The sequence below is a fragment of the Lepidochelys kempii genome, chromosome 5, assembly GCF_965140265.1.
Source record: "Lepidochelys kempii isolate rLepKem1 chromosome 5, rLepKem1.hap2, whole genome shotgun sequence".
NCBI classification, from domain to species: domain Eukaryota; kingdom Metazoa; phylum Chordata; order Testudines; family Cheloniidae; genus Lepidochelys; species Lepidochelys kempii.
In genome coordinates, this window is record NC_133260.1 from 24973527 (window position 1) to 24998517 (window position 24991).

At 39.4% G+C, this 24991-nt stretch overlaps 2 protein-coding genes across 3 annotated transcripts in view; one reads left to right on the plus strand and one right to left on the minus strand.

Annotated features, from left to right (window-relative positions):
- DNAJC21 (DnaJ heat shock protein family (Hsp40) member C21) lies at positions 1–18674 on the plus strand. The gene is made up of 12 exons (XM_073343717.1): positions 1–190; positions 1256–1349; positions 2064–2187; positions 3004–3126; positions 7370–7674; positions 9300–9454; positions 9851–9938; positions 10250–10408; positions 11163–11202; positions 12728–12906; positions 16686–16761; positions 18180–18674. Exons 1-12 carry the CDS (start codon positions 94–96, stop codon positions 18345–18347), a joined length of 1608 nt encoding a protein of 535 aa, XP_073199818.1. The 5' UTR covers positions 1–93; the 3' UTR covers positions 18348–18674.
- Positions 17749–24991, minus strand: part of AGXT2 (alanine--glyoxylate aminotransferase 2) — a 25917-nt gene continuing 18674 nt past the window's right edge. For both annotated transcript variants that reach the window (XM_073343719.1, XM_073343718.1), the window contains exons 10-14: positions 24744–24876; positions 23877–23965; positions 22137–22286; positions 21720–21818; positions 17749–20077 (exon numbers count right to left, since the gene is read on the minus strand). In XM_073343719.1, coding sequence (XP_073199820.1) covers positions 19967–20077; positions 21720–21818; positions 22137–22286; positions 23877–23965; positions 24744–24876 — 582 coding nt within the window. In that variant the 3' untranslated portion in view covers positions 17749–19966. The remainder of the gene's footprint in view (positions 20078–21719; positions 21819–22136; positions 22287–23876; positions 23966–24743; positions 24877–24991) is intronic.

Here is a 24991-nt window from a genome sequence, read left to right on the forward strand (position 1 = left end):
TTCCAGCCCCGCCCTGTGCGCTGCCGGCGGCAAGGCCGGCCGGCGTCCCCGTCGCGCGGAGCCGAGGCGGCTCCTCGGGTTCCGCGCGCCGCGATGAAGTGTCACTACGAGGTTCTGGGGCTGGCGCGCGACGCCTCCGACGAGGAGCTGAAGCGGGCGTACCGGAGACTGGCGCTGCGCTGGCACCCAGGTACGCCGGGCTCGGGGCCGCCGTGGCTCGCTCCTCCAGGCCGGGCCGCCCCTTTCCCCGCGCCGGGCCCGGCGTCCCGGGCCGGCCCGCACCACAGCGGGGAACAGCCGCGCCGGCGTTCCCCGCTCGGAGAGGGCAGGCCTAGGGCAGGCGGGCGGTGGACGCAGCCGCGCGGGGCTCTGCGGGGTCAGACCCTGCGCCCCGGCCCGGCTCCCGTGTCCCATTGGCTGAGCCCGGGGTTCCCATCGCCTGGCCGGGCTGTTGAGGCCGCGCATTGCCCCCCCCCCCCACCACCCCGCTTGAGGCATCGCTCAGGTATGTGGGTTCGGGGCGGGGCGCCCGGCGGAGTGCTACCATCTCACGGGTATGTCTCCTGGCTCACCCGCCAGCCCCGTTTAAGTGAGATACATCTAGATTATATTGGCAAGTGTCCCATGCTGCAGAGGAAGGCAAAATCTCCCCAAGGTCATTGCCAGTCTGACCTGTGGAGTAATTCCTTCCAGACAGCACATAGGATGACTTTTCAAAATATCTTTTGTATTTTTCCTGTTTGCGTTGTGCGCTCAGTGTCACTTTATGGATAGTCAGTTTCCCTTGTTTGCATGGTTATGTCAGCCTGTAACAGGGAAGAGTACACTTCCTTTTTAAATAGGAAAACTTTATTCTAAAACCACAAAAGTTGTCAAGAAGACTCAGAGACAGGTGTAGTATCTGAAACTATTTTGTAATTCTTATTGACATTGTTCCTTTAACTGTTTGTTTATGTGCAGCAGTATCACTTCAAGTTATACTTAAATATTAATTCTCCAGACTTGTTCTTAATGTGGCTGTTAATTTGGCAGAGAGATGGTTGAAGGAGAAACATTAATGAATGATGAAGCCGGATCAGCAGTTGTATTTTAGTCAGTTGTGGTGTACCCAATACATCCAATAAGGGCCTTGAGTTGTCCTTCTGAATGGACTTTTTTTCTTCATTTGTCTGATTTCCTAAATAATTACTTTGTGACATGAGCCCCGGCTATTGCTATGATTTTTATGGTTTAATTGTAATGACTTCTATTGCAGACAAAAATCTAGAAAATGCTGATGAAGCAGCAGAACAGTTCAAATTAATCCAAGCGGCATATGATGTACTGAGTGATCCTCAAGAAAGAGCTTGGTAGGTAATATTTGTCTGCCAGTGGGGCAGAAAAGACAATTTAACAAAGGGCCTGATTCTGCATTCCTGTTTTAGGCAGGACTCCCATTGAAATCATTTGTGATTTCCTTGTGTTGGTAGTCTGGACTGAGATTTTAGAGGATAACAGCCAGATGAGTTTCCTCTCACTAGTAATGATGTATACAACTGTTAGGTCCCAGGTTTACAGCTACAGAACACATTAGTTGTATTCTTGTAACAAAGAACACTTGAAATCACCTTTTAAAAACTGTGTTCCTTGATCGATTTGTTGTGTTTTTAAATAGCTTTTGCTTCTGGTTCTCTCTCAGGTATGAGTGTCCCAGGTTTATAGTTGCATGCACCCTTTTTTCCCTCCTTGGATAACTATGAGCTGCTTGCTTCATATGTTTAGCTACTTTTTCAGGAAGCACTATTTCCACTTTTTCACGTACTAAAAAAACAAATGGCATACACTAGCATAAAAGTGGGGAGGGCCTGGAGAATGTGTTTAGAGATCTGTAGAACCTGTAATTCACGTTCTTGGAATCCTTAAGAAACATCTTATTCAAATATGTTAGATAATTTTCTCCCAAAAGAGTTACAGTAAAAGTAATAGGTATTCCATGAACAACTGGAAGGTCCCCCCACTACCTTGGGTTTTCATCTCTGTGATTGTCTTAAGTTATGTGTGTTCTTGGTGCTGTTTTCTGCTAGGTATGATAACCACAGGGAAGCTCTGCTGAAAGGAGGGGTTGATGGAGAGTATCAAGATGATAGTTTGGATCTGCTGCGCTACTTCACTGTTAACTGTTACTCTGGATATGGTGATGATGAAGAGGTAATGAACTGATTCTCTACTGAGTCAAGTTAAAACTTTAAAAAAAAAAAAAAAGCGATGGAAGTAAATTGGTGCATTGATACACCATTCTTAAAATTACTGAACATAAGTTGAAAAATGTTTACGGTAAACTTTAAAAAAGGGGGTGGGGGAGGAAAACATACATTGGATATTTAGTCAGTTTTAAATGTCCCCTTAATCAATATTGCTGTACAATTATATAACAACACTTTACATATAATACATCCCCAGGCGCTTCGCTTTCACTGGGCAATCCTATTATGCTGAGATGTTTCACAAGTCGGAATGCTTTAGGATATAAAAAGCAGCATTATGCCAGTGATCTGGGGTATGCACTTGCTGCCATTTAACTTCCAGGTGGAGTTTAAGGTGTTGATATTGATCTAAAAAGGCCTAAATGGTTTGGAACATGCCTGCCTGAGAGATTGACCATCTCCCTGTGGTACTGCCATAGCTGCAGTGAGCTGGAACACCCTTAATTTATAATAATGGAACTGCTGGTAGACAGTTCTTGTTTTTGGAATTCTCTTCTGCCTTAGTCCAACACAACTGCCTGGGTCACAATGGACCCAATATTTGTATTAGTTGATTATGATTTTTTTTTTAAATTTTAAAAATTGGAAGGGCTCCTAGAGCCTGGCATAATCACTTATTTTGGTATACAAAGTCTTTATTTTGACTTAAAACTGTTACTGTAGAATTTAAATAGTGATCTTTCTCTGAAGTTGATCATTTTAATTCTTTAGTTGCATAGGCATACAATTAATTCCTCAGTAACAATGGTGTGTATTTCAGGGGTTCTTTGCAGTCTATCGTCAAGTTTTTGAAAATATTGCAAAGGAAGAGATGGAATATATATCTCAGGAGGATATTGAAGAATTCCCTACTTTTGGATACTCTCAAAGTGATTATGATAAGGTAAGATATATAATGTTTAGAAGTCTAAACTATTTGTTACACCGTAATATCTCTAGGAATTGGGGCTTAATCCATTTCCATTTGAAATCAGAAGAAAGGCTCCCATTGACATTTATTGAGAGTTGAATCTGGCCCAATGTGTACATAAAGCCTTCCCTGCCCTACCAAAAGCTCTTATTTAATGCCTTGTGTATACTTAAACCTTTCGCCAATGTACCTATACTGACATAGTTAAGTGTCAAAACCCCTAGTGTAGATGCAGTTATACCAGTATAAAAGTGCTTGTATCAGTATAATTTATTCCTGTTCAGTGAAGTGAAATAGAATACACTGGAAAAAAGCTCCTTATACTGGCATATTTATGTTGGTTAAAAAATCATACCCATTACTGGCTTAGTTATAGCAGTAACATTTAAAGGTGTAGACTAGACTTAAGAAATAAAAGGATAGATTTAATTCTTGATGTCTGATTGAAACCAGCCTTGCCAGTGTTCTGAAATGCTATGTATTACAGCAAGGAATACCTGAAGATGTGGTAACTATTTATTAATACAAAATACGGTCTCTTTTATAATTTTTCCTTTTTGTTAAACCACAATAACAAAAATAAAACTTGCTGACTGCATAACATAAAATACCCAAGAGATAGTGGATAACCAACAATTGTGACTTCTACTGAACTCTCCTGCCATCTAAGGCTTTTCATGGTGATACCCCCGCTTTATATTTCCATAATACTCCAGCTGTTCTGTCATTTCTCACTTCCTCTCCCAGAGGCTGATCCTTTCATTCTGCCATGCCAACTATCTGTAACAACTGAAAATTTCCCTTTGTAAAATTCTTCCCAGAACCTACTAGCATGTTTATGCTGCATTAAAGCAGTAAGCTGGCAATCAGCTCCCTATATAAGCACTTAAGAGCACTGGCCCTAAATACATATTCTACCCTGTTCCTTCTTGCTTTTACCTCTTTGTAATACTTCCTCTTAAAATTTAAATATTATACTTTTAATCAGTCGAGTAATTTGTACATATTTTGTACAAATCCGATGAAAATTAGTATGAAAACAAGGACAAAATACTCCAGTGAAGTGCGATTTTCAGTAACACTATTTTCACTGTGTATACTGATGTACCTTCTAGCCGCCTGTTCAGAGACATGTACTCTAAATTGCCCAAGATAATCAAAGTCCTAACACAGACTATTAGAGAAAATTGTTTATGAAAGTCAGTAGAAGTTGGAGACAAATAGTCTGTTACAAACTGGACTGTGATAAGGGGCCTTCAAGGCTGTGAGTAAAGTCATGGGTTGGCATGATGAGCTGAAAATTGTAGAAATGGGAGGAAATGTTTATGGATGAATCACCAAAATGTTTTGATGGAATGAGGTTGACACATCATCTTTGACCTTGTTTATCTGGGGTCACTAAATGGAAACTGTGGGAGCCATGGATTAAAGCAAACAATTTTTAACATTGACTGCCAGTGCAACAATTTCCTGGGACCTTGAGATCCACCATGACATTATTGGGCCTTCATCCTGATCCTGAAAGGCATTCTGACCGGATTGGGCCAGAAAGATGGAACCAGGTGATATGTCGCTTTCAGCAGCCTTGGCTAAAGCTGGTGTGAATCTGGAGTGTGAACTTTGGGTGCCTGTTGTCACCCCATTCCTCTGTCGCTGTCCTCCTCCGCCTTATTTCTCCTCTTTCCTATCTATCTCTACCTTCTGTTTTCTGAGAGTTGGACTTAGGTGCAGTCTTGGCCAGCTTTCTCAACACTTCCGTGAACCTGTGGCCGGAGAGACCAGCTAAAAGCAAGGTCTTAAACAGCCCAAAGCTGGCATGAGTTAGCTAATAAGAGTGGCTAATAAGACCATGTGCTAGGTCTGTGTTTCTCCATCAGCACGGTTGCAAGTGAAAATCAGCACCTGAGACAAGCTATATTTTTTATATTTGCTATTTTTTTCTCTCCCCATGTGAGTCTTTTGTCTTAAAAGAGGAAACAGCATTGGTCTTCCAAAAGCAGCAGCAACAATTCAAGAGCATTTAAACTAACCTCTTCTTGCTACCTCCAGAAAGGGCAGTGAATACCATCTAAGACTGTCATAGGGAAAAGCCCCACTTAAATAACTCTCTTGAGGGAAGAGGAATATTGGATATTGCCACAATAAAAGGCTTAGTGATTTTTCATTTCAGATGCTTAAACTGTGGGAGGTTTTCTGTTTTTTGTTTTTTCCATCTCCTTAAATGGATAAAAAGACTTTTTTTAATGGTGGTAGTTACAGTGGGAGTTGCCAGTAGTATCTTTACAGGAAAACCTGGATGATGCTTAACTGGTTACTATTGTAACAGTGAAGAGGGGTTTTACTACCATCTTATCCCTTCTTAGGCCAAAGACCTACCCCCTTACTGATATCACAGGCCAATGGCAGCTTTTAAAAATTCACTTCATATGAACTCGGCTTCAGTAAAATTTTAAATCTTTTTCCACATGGAGAAATCCAAGATCATAGAATCATAGAATATCAGGGTTGGAAGGGACCCCAGAAGGTCATCTAGTCCAACCCCCTGCTCAAAGCAGGACCAATTCCCAGTTAAATCATCCCAGCCAGGGCTTTGTCAAGCCTGACCTTAAAAACCTCTAAGGAAGGAGATTCTACCACCTCCCTAGGTAACGCATTCCAGTGTTTCACCACCCTCTTAGTGAAAAAGTTTTTCCTAATATCCAATCTAAACCTCCCCCACTGCAACTTGAGACCATTACTCCTCGTTCTGTCATCTGCTACCATTGAGAACAGTCTAGAGCCATCCTCTTTGGAACCCCCTTTCAGGTAGTTGAAAGCAGCTATCAAATCCCCCCTCATTCTTCTCTTCTGCAGGCTAAACAATCCCAGCTCCCTCAGCCTCTCCTCATAACTCATGTGTTCCAGTCCCCTAATCATTTTTGTTGCCCTTCGATATTTCTTACTAAGGCATGACATCTGGATTTAAAAACTTGCATATGGAACTAATGGCATACATTAGAGATGGATTAAAAATTGGCTCATTGACAGATCTCAAAATGTACTTGTTAGTGGGGAGACATCAATGAGTGATGCAGTTTTCTAGCAGAGTCCCTCAAGGATCAGTTCTTGGTTCAGTGCTATTCAATATTTTTATCAACAATTTAGATATGAAATCTTTGCTGGTTACATTTCAAGATGACACAGATTGGTCGGGTAATAAGTAGCAATAAAGATTGATGACTGTTATGGAGTCATCTGAATCACCTACTTAAATGGTCCACAATCAAACAAAATACATTTTAATTCAGCTAAATGCAAGATAACACACCAGGGAACAAGAGTGCAGTTTACACCAACAGGGTGGGAAACCGTCTTGGACAGCAGTCACTCAGAAATGCTGAGGCTAAAAGGGCTAGTGTGATCCTTGGATATATAAAAAGGGGAATAGGGAATAATCTTGCTTTTCTACATAGTGGTGGTGGTAAGGCCAGTAGTAGGATACTATGTCCAGTGTTGGTGTCTGTGTTTCAAGCGTGTGTAAATACCAGAGAGCGTTCAAAAGAGAACTACAACAATGATCCAGGGTTTGGAGAAAAGAAAAAAAAAAAAAAAAGAAAGCCTTACGATGTGAAGCTTAAGAAACTCAATCTCTTTACGTTAAGAGAACGTGAGAGGTGACTTGATCACTGTGTATAGGTATATGCACACACACAAGATATCTGATTAGTGGGGGCCGTAGATGCAATTTTCTACCAGTGAGGGTAGTTAAACAATGGAACAGTTTACCGTGAGAAGTGGTGTATTCAGCACCACTTGGAGTCTTTAAAATGAGATTAGATATCCATCTAAAAGACCTGCTTTAATCCAGCTTCTGGAAAAAATTATATGGGTTGTGTATACAGGAAGTCAAATGAGATAAGGGTCCCTTCTGGCTTTGGAGTTTGTATATCTATGCATAATGACAGGTTTCAGAGTAGCAGCTGTGTTAGTTTGTATTCGCAAAAAGAAAAGGAGTACTTGTGGCACCTTAGAGACTAACAAATTTATCTGAGCATAAGCTTTCGTGAGAAGTGAGCTGTAGCTCACGAAAGCTTATGCTCAGATAAATTTGTTAGTCTCTAAGGTGCCACAAGTCCTCCTTTTCTTTTTGTATATCTATGAAAATCTAAATAGTCTTTGGTTGCTTTTTTTCAATATGATGTCTTACAACTTTTGCCAATTCCCTTTTTTCCAACAGGTAGTCCATCCTTTTTATGCTTACTGGCAGAGTTTCTGTACTCAAAAGAACTTTGCTTGGAAAGAGGAGTATGACACACGGCAGGCATCAAACCGTTGGGAGAAACGAGCTATGGAGAAAGAGAACAAGAAAACTAGAGACAAAGCAAGAAAGGAGAGGAATGAACTGGTTCGTCAGCTAGTGGCTTTTATTCGTAAAAGAGATAAGAGAGTACAGGCACACAGAAAACTCATAGAGGAACAGAATGCAGAAAAAGCTAGAAAAGCAGAGGAGCTCCGGAGACAGCAAAAACTCAAACAAGCTAAGTATGTAAATATTGAAGGAAGCATTTTTGAAACTGAGAAATAATCATGGGAGATTCATATTGAGTCATATTTTTACCACCTGCAGCTTACATTGTTTTAAAGAGTAAATGTTGGCATTTCTAACTTTTGTCCTTAAGTCTGAGATTTGAAGACTGAGCTGCTCATGGCAGAGACAGTCCTCCTTGTACCCAACACCTTGTGGGTAGTAAAGAAATATGAAATAAGTTTTAATAATCAGTATTTTATTGTTGCTAAAGTCTTCAATGTCAGATAATCCACAAGACAGAGGTAGCAGGTTGGCAGAAGGATGCTGAGGATAAGTGAAGCGGGTGGTGGTGAGAGTTCTGTTACTTTTTAAGGGGATCTGTCGTTCCTTTATCACAGAGTATCACAGTTGAGGGACATTTTGTATCCGTCATGGCATTGGTGATTAAAAGCCTTTTTTTCATCTGCTTGATTGATGTTTGCAACCATTTTCCTCGGATTTGGACTTTGGCTGTGTGACCTGTACCTTTTCAGTAATCTAGTCTAGAATTCAGTGTGCTTTGCATGGGACTATACTTTAAGACCACTTAAAAGCTACACTTGCCCAACTGCTTAGTAGTGTTGTTTTATGACAAATTTACTAACTAGCTTACCATCATGCCAAGAATATCGCACAATATAAACTTCATACCCCAATTTGTTTCTTAAACTTTGGGAACACTTTAGAACATGGTAAATTTTAGCTGTGGAAACAATGTACAGGACTGATTAGCGGTTGATTTAACTTGAGAGGAAAGGTGCTTCTCATTCGGTAGTAATCTATACCTCTGAAGATGAGGCGTTTATTAGCCTGTGATGATTTGTATCAACGCCGAATATCTGCACGTTAACTAAAATTTTTGATACTCATTTTAAATGAAAGGAACAAACTTGCATAAAAGAATGAGCTGTTAAACTCAAACTGCTAGAAGGTAAATTTGGGGAAGGGGAAAAAGCCTTTTTGCCCTTCATTCCTGACCTTTCTCTCTCACTTTTGTCTTTCGCTCCCCACATCTCAGAAAGAAATACTGTCCCTGGGCTAAGTGCAATATATTTTCTTTATATTTCAAGAGTGAATGAGGAGCAGGGGGCTGGGATTCTCTCACTGTAAACGCAAAATATATTCTTGGCATAAAAGCCTTGCCGATCTGGAAAGAGGCAGAGAAAGGAGCTTAAATATTTAACCACTCTTCTTTCCAGAAAATCCAGAGGCCCACTTTCATTGTTTTTGGATGTTTTTAATAGAGTGGATATTTGTTTTCCACTGAAGGTAATGAAGCCCAAGTGGTGGTCTTGCTGCGGGCAAAGAGCTTGAAAATTGAGTGCAGGAGGCAATTGGAGTGAAGATCTGAATAGCTGAAGTACAGCTGTTGAAGAGTAATTGTACAGTAGTTATATAAATCAGACCGTATTGGCTCAGTTTTCCAGTCCCTACAAAGAAACTGTAGTTACTGGTGTGTGTTGCATTTCGTTGAGACAAGACAGCTAGGGGGTTTCCTTCTTTTTAAATAAGTGAACATGACCAAATAATGACCCTTAAATAAAATACTGTTACCACTTAATTTTCTGGAATATAAAAAGTTGTTGTATTCTGCTTAAAGGCTTGGTGAGCAATATAAAGAGCAGAGCTGGATAACTATGTCTGATCTAGAGAGAGAATTGCAGCAGATGGAAGCACAGTATGAAAAGGAATTTGGAGATGGATCTGATGATGAAGAGGAAAAAGAGGAACAGGAGCCAAGAGAAGAAATAGATGGTAAGGGTCTGTTAATATATCTTTGATTTGATACCTATAAAAAGACCTTGCAGTTGTTCCATTTTTGTATGTACATAATCATACTGCTGCATTTAAATCCTCAAGGCTTAAGTCTGGATTTGCTGCTGGCATACATCACTCACTTCAATTGAGATATTTAAGGAAAAAGTTTAGTCCCATAGTGTTCTGTTCTCCTTTTGAACACTTATCTTCATGTTAGTAATAGATGCTTATTTGTAGTTTTGCGGGGAAGGAACAAATTATTTAGGGAAAGAGTTCTTATCACTCTGCACACTTCAGTAATCCTAAAGGGCTTGAATGGGCATTGTTGTGTCTTTAATTACTCAGTATCTCCTAAGAATCACTGAGCCAATTTCCTTCCCCTTCCCTTTTCAGATAAACTGAGTGATGAAGCTGAAGATGCTGAATTTTATGATGACTTGTACTGCCCTGCTTGTGACAAATCCTTGAAGACTGAGAAAGCGTAAGTTTTTTGTTTCTTTGAAAAGCTTGGACACTTTCAGATTCACCTAGGTTATCTGGGCACCCAATATCCATTAAAGTTAATCCTTTGTAATGGCATTTGGGCATCCACATGTTCTAGGTGGCTTTGAAAGGCTCAACCCCTTTTCATTCAAGTAGGTATTTTTATATTAGAATTTCCTACTCTGAACGCTGAAAGGAATTAACCATTGTCATTGATCAGAGACCTTTATATGTAAATGAAACAAAATTTGCTTAGAGAAACAATTGCACGATTCATAGAATCTAGTAATTATCTACTGCTCTTCATAGAATGAAGAACCATGAAAAGTCAAAGAAGCACCGAGAGATGGTAGCGCTGTTACGGCAACAGCTGGAGGAGGAGGAGGAGGAATTTTCTGTATCTACAGATGACAAAAATGGAGTGAATACCAAAGAAGATGAAGAAATGGAAGAAACACCCAAACAGAAGTACCTTAAAAATAGATTGCTTACACTTACTATAGCATTTGTTAAAGTTAGGATACATAATAGTGGTCTTTATGAGGCTCTGAAATAAGGCCCTGGGATAGGCATATGATCACATCAGGACTTATTTAATTGTACTGCACGAGTTGTTAAAATAGCTGTTTGCACCAAAGTCCCAACAAAAAAGTAGATTTTTAATTATATCATTGGAATAGACTGTTGTAGGACAATGATCTCCCACTACTTATCTTCTGGCTTTATAGAAAGTAAATGTCAAGGCAAAGCAAAGATGTTAATATTTTGAAGGAGGAGACCTTGTTACAGGCAGAGTGTTAGTTGTGTAGGTACAGCATTGTCTGTCAGGCATTATGACTAGCCTAGAAAACTTGTTTGCTTCAGTTAATTGGAAGCTAGTTTATGCAAGATATAGCATATTTTTAAAAGCTGTACTATGTTTATGATTAAGCTGGTTTCTGAATGTCCAGTCATTAAGGATCAGGGTTTTCAGATTCAGTTTGAGCAAGAAAGCTATAGAGATGTCACTAAATACCCTAAACAGTGCACAAAACAGCAAACTGTTTTCACTTCAGGACTCTTGAGAGTGTTGTTTTCCTAGCTATGACTTCTTGTTGCATTTGTGATACAAGTGAGATCAGAACCACTATTACTTAAAATGTAGCATAGAATTATTGGGTTTTGACCTTTGCCAATATTATATTTTAGAATCTAAAAATGCATTCAACTTTTACCTTTACAGACTCTCCAAGAAGAAGAAAAAGAAACATAAAATGATGACGGTATGGAGTTTATGCAAAATCTTTCTGTGGCTCTGTTGAAAATCTAAGGAAACTATGTAAGACTTGGTTAGCTATTTCTGTGGTCTTATGATTTAGCTTTCCAGTAGCCTCAAAAAACTGAGGGAATTAGGAATTCAAGAGACTGGGAAAAGCTGTTAAATTTATTACATCTAATCGACTGGTGTATTTCTCAATGAGTCCATTGATTTCAAAGACACTCTGAATCCATATCTGTTTTAACTTAGGTACTTGTATAACCCCCATTATTCTAGTATCTGAGCACTTCACAATCTTCGGTGCATTTATCCTGCCAACACCCCTGTGAAGTAGGGCAGTGCTATTAGTCCCATTTGACAGACAGCCTGTCTGCGCTGCGGTTTTCGATGTGGCTTGCCCATGGTTACACAGTAAGTCTGTGGCAGTGCAGGGAACTGAACTCAGATATCGTAAATCCTAGTCTAATGCCCTAACCACCGGACCATCCTTTCTCTCAATTAGAACAAGTTGCTGCCTTCCATTCAGGAAACTGTTGGATGCGTGTTGTTCAGAAAACCATCACTCAACTCTGACAATATGGCCAACTATTGTCCAATATATAATCTTCTATTTTTAAGATTGAGAGAGGCAGTTCGGAGTGCCAGAAGTGAATTGCTGCTAATCCACTGGCCCCAAGAGAAGCATAGTACTGTGCACTAACCTTGCAAACAGCACTCAGTAATCCACAAAATTCAGTAATCTGTACTGGGCCTTTCCACATCAGTGCAGATTAGTGAGGTTCTCTTGTAGCTTTAGTTTACTTTGTCTGAGTTTAGTAAAGTAACTAATGTATTGATTCTCCTTCTCTCTTCTCCCAGCACCCCACTTCCACCCAACACAATTCTAATTGTTACCCTTTCAGTGTTTAGAAGGTTGAGAAAATCTTCTATCTGGTTGCCTCAGATCTCCTTGACCCTTGTTGATCTGGGTAACAGTTGCAATGTTTTGGCTGAAATTTTCCTGAGGCAAACACCTGGCATGGAAAATTTCAGCCCGAATGCTTAAGTTTGGCAGTCATACTTCCCATTAGAAAACCTTGTTTTCAGTTGCTTATCAGGCAACTTTAATAATGGTCCTGATAGAATCACCTAATAAAAAAATTACCAAAAAAAAAATGTAGCTGTTTCGATGTATAGAATCCTAGAATATCAGGGTTGGAAGGGACAAGATCATTCCATCCTCCCTTCTTTATGCCTTAATGGCTATGTGCTATGGGTTCCGGCAGAGTCTGAGCTGTACCTCTTAGACCTTTGATAAAGACTCTTTGGCTCTCTTCTCTTCATCACAGGCTGATTCTTTCTCAAAATGTCACAGCCAAAACTTCAGGTCTTTTCACCTCACTGCGTCTCTCACAAAACATCAGTGTAAAAACAGACATGCTAGATTTTCGTTGAGGCAAATTGTTTAATTGTTAAATCTGCAATTACTGTACACACAGTTGCCAACTAATTATCTCAGAGCAATAAATACACATTTTTTCTTTGGACAGACTTATGAAGATGCTACAGTGGATGCTACAGTTGAACAAAAAGAAGCTGACAGTGCAGACCGGGAGGACAGCATAACAGAAGAATTGGAAAATGTTGGCCAAAGAAATACTGCTTCTGAAAAAGCAAGTGCTGCAGAAGCTGTAGATGAAGTTAATGAACCAAAAGGCGAAGCAAAAAGGTAACAGCATCACTTCGTTGCATTCTTTAATTTAATAGTCCATGTTTTAAAGGCCTGAATTTTCTCACCAGTATAAACTGAAAGCTACTCCATTGAATTTGAGTTATGGCAGAGTAAAACTGGTATAAATTAGAATTGGTTCCTAACTTGGCATTGGGTTTAGATTGCAAATAAATACCCCACACTTAATAAACAACCAGTATCCAGACAAACCTCCTTGTTAACAAACATGGTAATCTTGTAAATAATATTTCTTTGTTTTGCTGTTAACAACTGGATTTTATAATGTCTTTACAGGGGAAAGTGGCAGGGGCACAACTGGGAGTTAGGCACTTAACTCATGTTTGTGCCTTTAAAAACCTCATTCTGTTAACTGTGTAGCAACTTGATGAGTGGTTCTGGGCATTAATTATAACGATATTCTTCATAGTTATCCAAAATGTCACCACAGTAAGGCAGTAGTTCTCAGCCTTTCCAGACTACTGTACCCCTTTCAGGAATCTGATTTGGCTTGCATACCCCAAGTTTCACCTCACTTAAAAACTACTTGCTTCCAAAATCAGATATAAAAATACAAAAGAATCATGGCACAGTTACTGAAAAATTTGCTTACTTTCTCATTTTTACCATATGATTATAAAATAAATCGATTGGAATATAAATATTGTACTTACATTTCAGTGTATAATATATAGAGAATAAACAAATATGCAGTTTTAGTTTGTACTGACTTTGCTAGTGTTTTTTATGTAGCCTGGTGGTAAATATTTGCCTAGGCAAATATTTAGGTGACTTGATGTATCCCCGAAAGACCTCTGCGTACCCCCAGGGGGTACATGTACTCCTGGTTGAGAACCACTGCAGTTGGTTACAGGCAGCAATTTTGTTTATACTAAAGTACTCATTTTTGACTCCTCCTGTAAAATTAGAACTCTGTTTACCGTCTTAGTTTTTGGCTGGAGCAAGTGGAACGAAGTTTTAAATGTTTAAAAAACAAGCTTAGTGGAAAAACTGTACAAATCATACATTTATGCATTTTAAATAGTAACTTACATGAAATATTCCATCAGTAGTAACTGTTTAACATAAGAATGGCCACACTGGGTTAGACCAATGGTCCATCTATCCCCGTATCCCGTCTTCTGATGGTGGCCAGTGCCAGTTACTTCAGAGGGAATCAATGGAATAGGGCAATTGAGTTATCGATCCCCTCTTGTCCAGTACCAGCTTCTGGCAGTCAGAGGCTTTGGGATACCCAGGGTTTGTCCATGACCATCTTGGCTAATAACTATTGATGGACCTATTCTCCATGAATTTACCTAGTTCTTTTTTTAATCCAGTTATACTTTTGGCCTTCACAATATCTGCTGGCTACAAAATCCCCTGGTTGACTACTGTATGTGAAGAAGTACTTCCTTTTGTTTGTTTTAAACCTTCTGCCTATTAATATTGGGTGACCCCTAGTTCTTGTATTATGTGAAGGGGTAAATAAGACTTCCTTATTCACTTTCTCCACACTATTCATGATTTTGTAGACTGTCATATCCCCCCTTACTTGCCTCTTTTTTGAAGCTGAACAGTCCCAGTTTTCTTAATCTGTCCTCATATGGAAGATGTTCAATACCCCTAATAATTTTTGTTGCCCTTTTTTGTACATTTTCCAGTTCTAATGCATCTTTTTTAAGATGGGGTAACCACAACTGCTCACAGTATTGAACATGTTGAAGTAGTGCCATCATATATTTCTATATCATTTGTTTCCTAACAGTTCCTAACATTTGTTAGCTTTTTTGACTGCCGCTGCACATTGAGCAGATGTTTTAAGAGAACTATCCATGATAACTTCAAGATCTCTTTGAGTGGAACAGCTAATTTAGACCCCACCATTTTGTATGTAAAGTTGGGATTATGTTTTCCAATGTGCATTACTTTGCATTTATCAATGCTGAATTTCATCTGTCATTTTATCACCCAGTTTAGTGAGGACCCTTTGTAAACCTTCACATTCAGATTTGTATTTAACTCTCTTGAGTAATTTTGTATCATCTGCAACCTTTTCCACCTCACTATTCACCTCCTTTTCCAGATCATTTATTAATATGTTGAACAGCACTGGTCCCATTACAGAGCCTTGGGGGATCTGCTATTTACCTCCTTCCACTGTGGAAAGTGACCCTTTATTCAAGATACTGCACAGTTAAACACCACTTTTGCCAGTTCTCGTGTCTTTGAGTACTGTGATGTGCGGACACTTATATGGAAAATTTTATGCAAACAGTTTAGCAGCAGGAAGACATTCCTGTGAAGCTGTGTTGAAAGTTATGCATAAAGCTGCACATGTGTCACAGATTGTGTGACATTTGCAGCACCCGCTATGGCTGGCTCCAGGGCTGCCTGAGATCAAGCAGCTGCTGGGGCAGTTTGGGTATAGGAGGGGTAAGGAGTTGCTGGCATGTCCCTGCAGCTTCTAGGCAGAGGGGCCAGTGGGATCTGCTCACTGACCCTGCCCACAGGCACCACCCTCGCAGCTCCCATTGGCTATGGTTCCCGGCCAATGGGAGCTGCATAGCCGGAGCTTGTGGCAGGGGCAGCACACAGAGCACTTCTGGCCTTCCCTACTGCTTGGAGCTGCAAGGACATGTGGAGGGAGGAAGGGAGACTGCCAGCCCCGCCAACCCTCCCCAGCACGAGCAGGGGTCCAGGACCATGCGCCACTACCATGTAGGGGTTCTGGGCCACTGCCTGCCTCCCTGCCATCACTATGGGACCAGCACCCGTGATGCCCCAGATCACCCCCTGGCCCAAGTTTTAGTCAGGGGTATATAGTAAAAGTTCTGGACAGGTCACGAACAGTGGAATTTTTGTTTACTGCCCGTGACCTGTACATGAGTTTTACTAAAAATACCCATGACTAAAATGTAGCCTTAGTTATGCACTAAGCATTGTGGAGTCCTTACCTCACTTATTCTTCAGCTTTAAGGAAGTGACATGAATGCGACAACTGCTGCTTCACCTTCCTTACATTTTCATTGCACAGCAAAGTTAAGTATATTTGCTTGCATAGTGCTCCCTTTCCCAGTAAACCTGTAAGGCCCTGTGCATGTGCTTTTTTGCCCAAACCAAAACACTCAAAACGGCATGTCTCCTCTGTGCAGGCTGCTTCCAGGTCTAATGCCTAACTCCAGCTGTTTCAGCACTTTAACTGGTCAGCATTAAAAAAATATCTAACAGAATTGTAATGGGGTAAAGTACATTTTATTTCCCCAACTTGTTCTCAAACAGTTGAACCAATTTTGCTCAGAACTTGTGCTTATGAATACAATAAAATTCACTTTTGGACAAATGCCAAGCCTGGAATATATATTTCAGTCCCACAGGCAAAAGTTTCAGAACATTCCAATGGTCTGAAATGGGTTAGAATGGAGAACAGTATGCACTTTTAACTACAGCAGTCACTTCCATTAGAATAACTGCACAAGGTGGGAGGGAACCCTCAAAGTAGTGAATCACTCACAAAAGACTATTTATTAAGCAGAAATTAATGGTGACCAAAAAACTGAACTGAAAATGCCTTAAATGGTAGTTTGTGCAAATTTTATTTTAAAAAAATAAATTAACTTTTTGGCCCATTTAGGTCCCAGTCCAGTACCTATTGAAGTCAGTGGACCATGAGATTTAAAAGCCTTAGTAATTTAAAACTATCAATCCTGCTGAATGTGTTCACTGAAAAACTTGGTTCAGTGTGACAAAGGTAATCTTAAACTGTCTTGTCTTTTCAGCATCCCTAAGCCTAAAGGAAAGAGAGCCAAGGATACAAAAAAATCTGTTAAGGTAACTTCAGAGCTTCAAGATAAGGTATGTGGAAAGTATTTCAAACTACAGATTCTCAATGGCTGGTAAACAGTACACTGTCATAAAAACAAAAGTCTTTTGGTTTGGTAGTTTTCCAGCTCCTGACATTCTTCTCCAGTTCTCAAAAGCTGCTTTTCCCTGTGTGTTTTCATGTATTTGTCCATAAGACACTTCCTGTTTATGCCTGTTTACCAAAACCTAAGGAAATTGGATACAACTTACCTTTTCTTTGGAGAAAAGCTGTGTTTTGTTTAAAGCTAAATATTTCAGCTTCAGCTAGGACAGTCTTCTGCATACATTGATCTTGGACTAGATCCAGCTAAACTTAAATCTGTCTTCTGGCCTCTCTCTGTGTGGCTGTCTAGCTGTCAAACGAAAGATATGAGCTGCTGCCATATGTTTGCATGGAACAATGGGGACCCACCGCCTAGTTAGCCCTGTTAGGCACGAATGCAGGTTTACTTTAAAAATAATGGCCTGACTATCTCCTTAAACATATGTAGGCCATTACTATGAAACTGTTTCATAAGAACACAAGAGTGGCCACACTGGGTCAGACCAAAGGTCCATCCAACCCAGTATCCTGTCTACTGACAGCGGCCAATGCCAGGTGCCCCAGAGGGAGTGAACCTAACAGGTAATGATCTAGTGATCTCTCTCCTGCCATTCATCTCCACCCTCTGACAAACAGGCTAGGGACACCATTCCTTACCCACCCTGGCTAATAGCCATTAATGGACTTAACCTCCATGAATTTCAGTCGCACCTAGAGGCCTCAGCCAGGTTGGAGCCCCATTGTGTTAGGCAATGTACAACTATAGTGACAACAGCTCAGTTTTAATATTAATTATTATACACATGCTGATGGATCTAGATTTGGATTTAAAAAAAAAAAAAATTTGTAAGTAGGTCTGGAAGGACCTGCTGATGATGATCTTCTGCCCAAAGCAGTTTCCATTCTTAATAACAGAAATGTACAGACAAGGAGAGTTAGAAATACATGTTGATTTTATTAAAAAATGCCATCACTCATAGTCCTGTTTCTGAAATGCCGACTGTCACTCAACTTTAAACAAACACATTAGTATGCATAGTTTTGTTTTAGGGGACACTATGTTTCAATTCTTAGTCTTCCTTGCAGATCCATAGTTCATTTAGGAACCTATTTGGAACTTAATAAGGAGTGCTGAATAGAGCTTATTTGCCATAAAACACTTTTCAGATGTTCAAAAAGAGTTGGTGGTCACATTTTTCTGAAAGAATCATTCATGCTTATCCATTTCAGAGGTTAGCTCTTTGTTGAAGATAAATGTTGCTGTTTAATATGCACTCTTCCTTAGCCAGTAAAACAATAAAATATTGTTTTATTGTTTCTATAGTATCTACTGACATGAAGCATTGTATTTTTTTTCTCTTACCAGAATGAAGATATTCCTATCCACTGTATAACCTGCAATTGTGAATTTCAGTCCCGGAATAAACTGTTTGAACACTTAAAGGCCACAGGCCATGCAAAAGCAATGCAAGCACCAGCTGTAAATGGTGCTGGGAACAACAGAAGCAAAAAAGAGAAACGTAAAAACAGATAGGACTTCTTGATTGTTTTAAACTCTGTTTTTGGGTGCATATTTGAAAAAAAAAGTCTCTGAAAACCAAAGGACAGGAATCCTACAATCCAAATTAAATTGGGAAGCAGTTCTTGGGCCTGCAGCAATTTCAGTGTGGCAAAACATTTTTATCTTGTATTAAAAATTGTTTATTTTTTTTACCAACACTTCATTAACGACTGAATTTCATCTTGCTGTTAATCTTGAAAAAATAACAAATATTCTTTAAAGCTGGTCATCCTAGATACCTAGTGGGACTTGTATGAATGGAAGTGTACAGTAGGAGGAAATAAATTATTTTAACACTTACTTTGTTCTTTTTATTTTACAGAGCTCATCTAATGTGAGTTAGGATGGACAGGTGTCTGTGTCTGACCATCTGCCCATTCTAGACCACCATACCAACAACAAAAAATTAGAAAACTAAGACAAAGTTGCTCTACTGTTCCCTACAGGACCCTAGTTCCTATCTAGGATGTGATGCAAATTAAGGCCCCACAACTATAAAACTATTTGTAGGATAAGGGCTAATCTATCCCCAAACTTTGCATACATAGCCAAAATGTAAAGAATAAAATACACAAGGGCAGTGTCATACCTTTTATTGGACCAAGAAATTAACTCACATTTGTAAACTGAATTAAGTATAAATTGTCAGACAGGATTAAACAATCCAGCAGTTATCTTGAATGGGGAAAAAGATCTAAGGTATATGAGATCTCTACTGATGACAGGAGAGAGGAAGAGAACACCATCCCTGGCTGCTGACACAAGGTGGTGAGTGGCTATCAGTCAAAGGAGAAAAGATCACTGTTGAGAGTGGGCAGGAGACTAGAACCCACTGATGAATGATTATACCCTTATTTAAGTATCTTCCTCTAAAACTACTAAATAAAATCCATCCTCTTGTTACAGCTTACTCATACAACTTTCCTTCACTGAGGCCCTGCTTGAAGAGCTTCCAGCAGATCCTCCACTCTGGAGGAATTTCACTCCTACCCCTCACTTCCTATTATGACTAACTGTAGCATAGTTTTCCACCAAGTGTTTTTCAGGAGCAAAGTATTTTGTCCTGTGATGCTGCCTCCAGTCTTGGTTAGGATAAGCAAATGTCACTGTAGCAAGATTACACAGAGCACTCCCTCTGTCACTGTAGAAGCTACATCCAGAATTCCACCTATTAAGAGCAAAACGGCCAGGCAGAAAGAAAGAACTATCCCAGATATGATAGAATTGTAAAGGCAGTATCCTTCAGCCTACCTTTTCATGTAGTGCCAGCCTGAGCACACCAGCCACTGTCACTTGCTGGAAGACACTACCTAATTTTAAAAAATGAGGTTTGATTTGTGTTAACAATAGGTATTGTTTTCTTACCACAACATTGCAATAAAACTGACTTCTTGCATGTGTAGCAAACTGAGTCACAGTAATCTTTCACATTATTTAAACTCATAAGAGTTACATGTTCAGGAAAATTATATCAATCTTCTCTTCATACTTTAAGTTTCTTGCCAGCTGTAGTTAAAGCAATATTTCAGGGCTTGGAGGGTGATTCTCAACTGTTACCAAACATCCTAGTAAGGAGAAACATTGTTCATAGTCTATTTTGCAGCTGTTCTTTCCAAGTGTCTCATTAATGCAGCATGAAATACTTCCACTGCAAAGGCTGCATCTTGTTTAGTAATGCACATTGGAGGTTTAACTCTAAATGTCTGAGGGGAGAAAAGAAGAAAGTTTGAAATTACAGGGGGAGGCACAGACTAATTGATGTGCAATGACACGAACACCAATCCCTGCATTTTTTTAAAAAGTAATCCTAGAAAAAGTAACAGGTACCAAACTAGTTGTAACAATGGTAATACCAGCCTAGTCTAAGAGTGGCAAACTACTCCCATGCAAGAAAACAATTTCACACCAGCAGATGCTAGGCATGTGCTTTAAGAAGCCTCAATGCTATAACTGGACAGAGGAATTAAATGAAGGGAGGGAGCCCTAGCTAGTCATCCTGAGATGTGTTGCTGCAGGCTTCAAGTGTGTAAAAATAAAACTAGCAAAAGGAACAGCCAGAGGGTAAGAGGGGGGAAAACAGTGATGTTTTCTATACCAGGTGAATCTATTTTTGTAAGATGTGATTTTAAGTAGTGCACTTCAATCACATGCTCTTTTCATTGGCAAGCATTTCATGGTTCTGTTCTGCAGTGTCTCAGAATGGAATTGAATTTAGTTTTAACATATGTTCCCTTACTTAATTCAGGCTTTCAACTGTTTAAATCAACCAGAACAAAATCATTCCTATTTGAATTCCACTGACTTATGTAAACCTTACTAGTGCCTATCAACTGTTACAGTTGTGGTTGAACTTTGACTTAAAATATTATTTACTTCTGTGCTTTCTAAATATTAGACTATTTGCCCTAGGATGTGTAGTTTAAAAATCAGACCAGGCATGGGTATTGATAGTTTTAGAGAAGCTGAACCCTTACAGCTCCTACTGCTGTCCGTCTGAGGACAGATCACCTGCACCATCTATAATCAGGCTGAAATATTACTAGACCTCCTTCAACAGGTGCAAGTCTGTTCAAAACAGTTGATTGTGCAATGCAAGAATTAATTTGAGATGCAGTATGCACATCAGCAAGTCTCCACCAACCCCTTTCCCTACTATAACTTATTCCCAAGGAAGCTGGCTGATCTGAGGGAGCCTGGTTAAGTCCTCTGCCTGTCTATCCTGGCTCTGAACACTGACAGCAGTAAGCTAATAACCCTACCCATTACCTTAGAGGAGGAAAATGCCAGCAATCCTTTGTTGCCTGTTAACTTATTCTACTTGGAGTGGAATAAGTTCTCTCAAACAATTTACTGGGTACAGTATTTAATAACAGTCTGGGTCATGCCCCCATGCTGATGGATTCATAAGGAAGAGATGCTCTTATTCCCAGCTGGATCAAATTTTATCAGCTCTCCTGAGTGTATGCTGTGCTGATACAACTGAACAATAGGCTAGAATTGATAGTTGTACGCATTGCTGTTTTAGATAGCATCTAAATTCCACAGAGCTAGGGAATTCAGAATTGGTTGATAGATGCATCACAAACTACTATTAAGGGTCACATTTCTTGTCTGAAAGGTAGGAATCAAACAGTAGTAAATAACACTTATATTGAATATACTATAATTGAGAGGATTAAGACAAATAAAGCTTCTTGATCTGCTATATTCATAAAACATGATAGTCTTGTTTATGAACGTCTCACTTTTTTATAATTCTTAAATTGAACAGAAGTAATTTTTAGAGAAGTCAACTCCACTGCAATTTAGTCAGGACAAAAGATACATAAACATCAGTTACTGTACCTGACTATAAATTCCACCCCTGCCAATCAATACTCCCATGTCTTTGCAATCTTCCCAGATCTGACTCATCTCTTCAGCTGGAAGAGGTTGACGACTGTCCTGTGAAAAGGGGGGGGGGGGGGGGGAGAGAAGAGAGACAATTTTTTTGGCTAGATGTTAAACTAAATTATGGAAAAAGCAACAAGTGTTCCATTGCTACCACCCTCCCTGGAGAAAGTTAATGATTGTCCTGCCTTTTAGGATGGGACTATTCAGAATTCCTGATGTATTAAGCACTTTGAAAATTCTAAGTTTTAGCCAGTGCAGAGTTCTGACTCATTTTCAGAGAAGTAGCTGTCAGTCAGCATATAGTCATTTCACAGGAAGCCTGAGTCTTAATACTGGGGTAAAATAGAAGGGCATGTGCCATTTACCAACCTTATTCTTCACCATTTCTATCCCAATCATAAGGCCTTTGCCACGGACATCTCCAATGATCTCAAACTTATCTCTCAGTTTAGCAAACTCCAGTAGCATGTAAGTCCCCACTTCTTCACTGTTCTTTTGTAGACCATCTTCTGCAATAGCCTGGTTAAAAATGATATACAAAAACAAATGTTGTGGGAAATAATAATGTATAGAACTTGGCTCATCTGCACCCCCTATAACGGGCCTGCATTCTCAATGCCCCTCAGCAAAGATTTACAACAGGCATATATTATTAACCCTGCCTTAAATTTGACCTCTTCAAGTATAATAGGAAATGCTGTAAAAAACTACACTACACTTGTCAAATTAACCAACATAGCTTATGTCATATCCTTTTTCATTGTTTACCCACCAATTAAAAATTGATCTCCAGATTCTAGTGTATATTTGTGAGGTTTGACTGTGCATATAAAGCTGACGATCTTAATCCGTTTAAAAATCTGTCAGGTTCAGTTTAGCCCTCTTTCCCTTGCCATAGCACTGTCAAACTATGGAAGGAGCCTATAATTTGACAGCATACCTATTACTCCTAAAGCTTTCTGGGAAACCCCTGAGTACATTACTAAGCTATATTTAGCAAAGCATTCACTTTAAGAACGCAGTAACTTAATTTGATTTATTTCTAGCAGTCCCCAGCTCCTGGCACAGAATCTAATATCTTGACCGTGCACCAGTAGCTGGGGGCTGTTGGAAATAAAAATAAAAAGATGCTATTGTATTTAATCACGGACCTATACGAACCCGCTCGTACACTGAATTGCAAAAATGAAGAGAACAAAAGATTTTGCAATTTGCGAGGCTAAAACTGGCACATTGTCTTAATTTAATCCTTTTCAGACTTTGAAGATTGGCTAAAACAGAACCTGGATCTGAACTATCCTGGTAATAGTTATTTTAAACAAAAAATAGGAGGGGGCGGATCTCCTAGGTTTTTTAATTACTATGCTGACTGTGACGATAGAGAGCGATTCAGAGGACCAACAGCCTATTCTGTTGGAACAAGCCTCCAGTAAAATCAGGGTGTAATATGGGAGCCAGATATTCAGAACCTGGCAATACAGTTTCAAAATGAGGCTTAAGGAAGGATATTTACATGTGACCAAGTGAATGTGGCTGTTACAGACTAAATTACCTCACATCAATAGGAGCATGTGTGTAGCTCATGCTTTTCAAGGTGTTGCATGAGGATTTAAGTTCACTATTTTTTTTTTTAAAGCGGAAGCTGTGAGGGTTAAAATACGTTTTAAATATGTGCCTCCGAATAAAGTGCTTTTGCTAGTTTAGAGGGGTTCTATAAAGGAAAAATGATGAAAACTCCCTGGGACAGAACTACATAGAATTATGACAGCTACATAAGTAAATTCCATATACTTCTATTGACAAATAAGAAGAATATAAGCAAGGAAAGAAAAAGATGAAGCTGTTAATCATAGTATTATCCCTAGAGTAATTTAAACTTCCTATTCCTGCTACAAGTTGAAATCAGTTATAGAAATGGGAATAGTCAGGCAATTTATTTTTTCTACAAGGGCACATTGCCTATGAATTAATAAAAATAAATGTTTGTCTCATTTTCTGTATGTATTAGAAGTTCCACCATTGGAAAGGGAAGTAGCACAAAGCTGCCTCTGCCATAACGCATTGCAAACAATAACGTAAGACACTATGAACATATCACTTTCTTCTTACATCAAGAACTGCAGATCCAACTACACAGGCCAAAGGGTTTCCTCCAAATGTGTTAAAATGAAGGTTTTGAGCCAAGGAATTTGCAATCTCTAAAAGAAAAAGAATATTCATTGATTTCCTTCCTCACAATTACCTGAAGTCTGATGATAAGTACTTATCAGTTTTCACTTCACATTTAATAATACTATGCATCATTCTCTGTTTTAACTCCAGGCAAAAGGAGAAGAAAATGGTATATTCTTGGTAACCGATTTGAATTTATTAGGGCAAAGTTCCAGAAAATACATGGTCTGTGTAACAGATGCTAAAAGGAAGGGGGATGGATTTTAATAGATGAAGAGTTAAGTTTCCAGCAGAGCTAGTGAATTATCCACTACAGCAATGAATACATCCATTATTTCTCTGAGACATTAAATCCACTGACTCGTTAGTATTAACCAGTCAACAATTCTGGAGTTGTCCAGAATGCTTCCTTAGTATTATGTCTAATGGGTAGGGCAGTGAACTCAGTCAGGATTTCTGGGTTCTGTCAGGTCTGCCAACAACTCATTTGGGCTAGTTGCTGATCTCAGTTACCCCAGTATAAGACCATTGATTTTAATGGATTTACCTTAGATTTGAACTGGTGTAATGGGGAGCACAATCTGAGTCTGATAAAAAAAAATTACACTCTTTCAATGCCTCAGTATTTTTTGTGTGTGCAATGGGGACCATACTTACCAACCCTGTAAGCATGTTCTGAGACTAAATATTTTAATATTTCTAAAGTAATCTGGTTGGACAAAAGGCTCTATGGAAGCTAAGTTATTCTACAATATATTTATTATACACCTCAATTTCATGCTTTAAAATAACAAATACTTATACCTGGTGTGGTTACGACAGCTGCCATTGGAAAACCATTACCAATTCCTTTTGCCATGGTAACAACGTCAGGGACTACACCATGTGTTTGAAATCCCCAGAAATGGCTGCCAGTTCGTCCAAAGCCTGTCTGGACCTTTCAAAAGAAAATCCAAAATTGTTCAAGTTGTTTCTTGGTTTCATAACTTGTATTTTGTCTGTGCCTTTCTGTTACCAATTTGCATCTATAGCTATAGACTCTAAATGCCAAC

What these genes read in the sequence shown, in the direction of transcription:
- DNAJC21 (XM_073343717.1), top strand. Translation starts at nt 94, where the DNA reads ATGAAGTGTCACTACGAGGTTCTGGGGCTGGCGCGCGACGCCTCCGAC. An exon ending in CCAAAAGGCGAAGCAAAAAG is followed by an intron (nt 12,907 to 16,685) that starts GTAACAGCATCA and finishes TTGTCTTTTCAG; the next exon opens with CATCCCTAAGCCTAAAGGAA. An exon ending in CTTCAGAGCTTCAAGATAAG is followed by an intron (nt 16,762 to 18,179) that starts GTATGTGGAAAG and finishes TTCTCTTACCAG; the next exon opens with AATGAAGATATTCCTATCCA.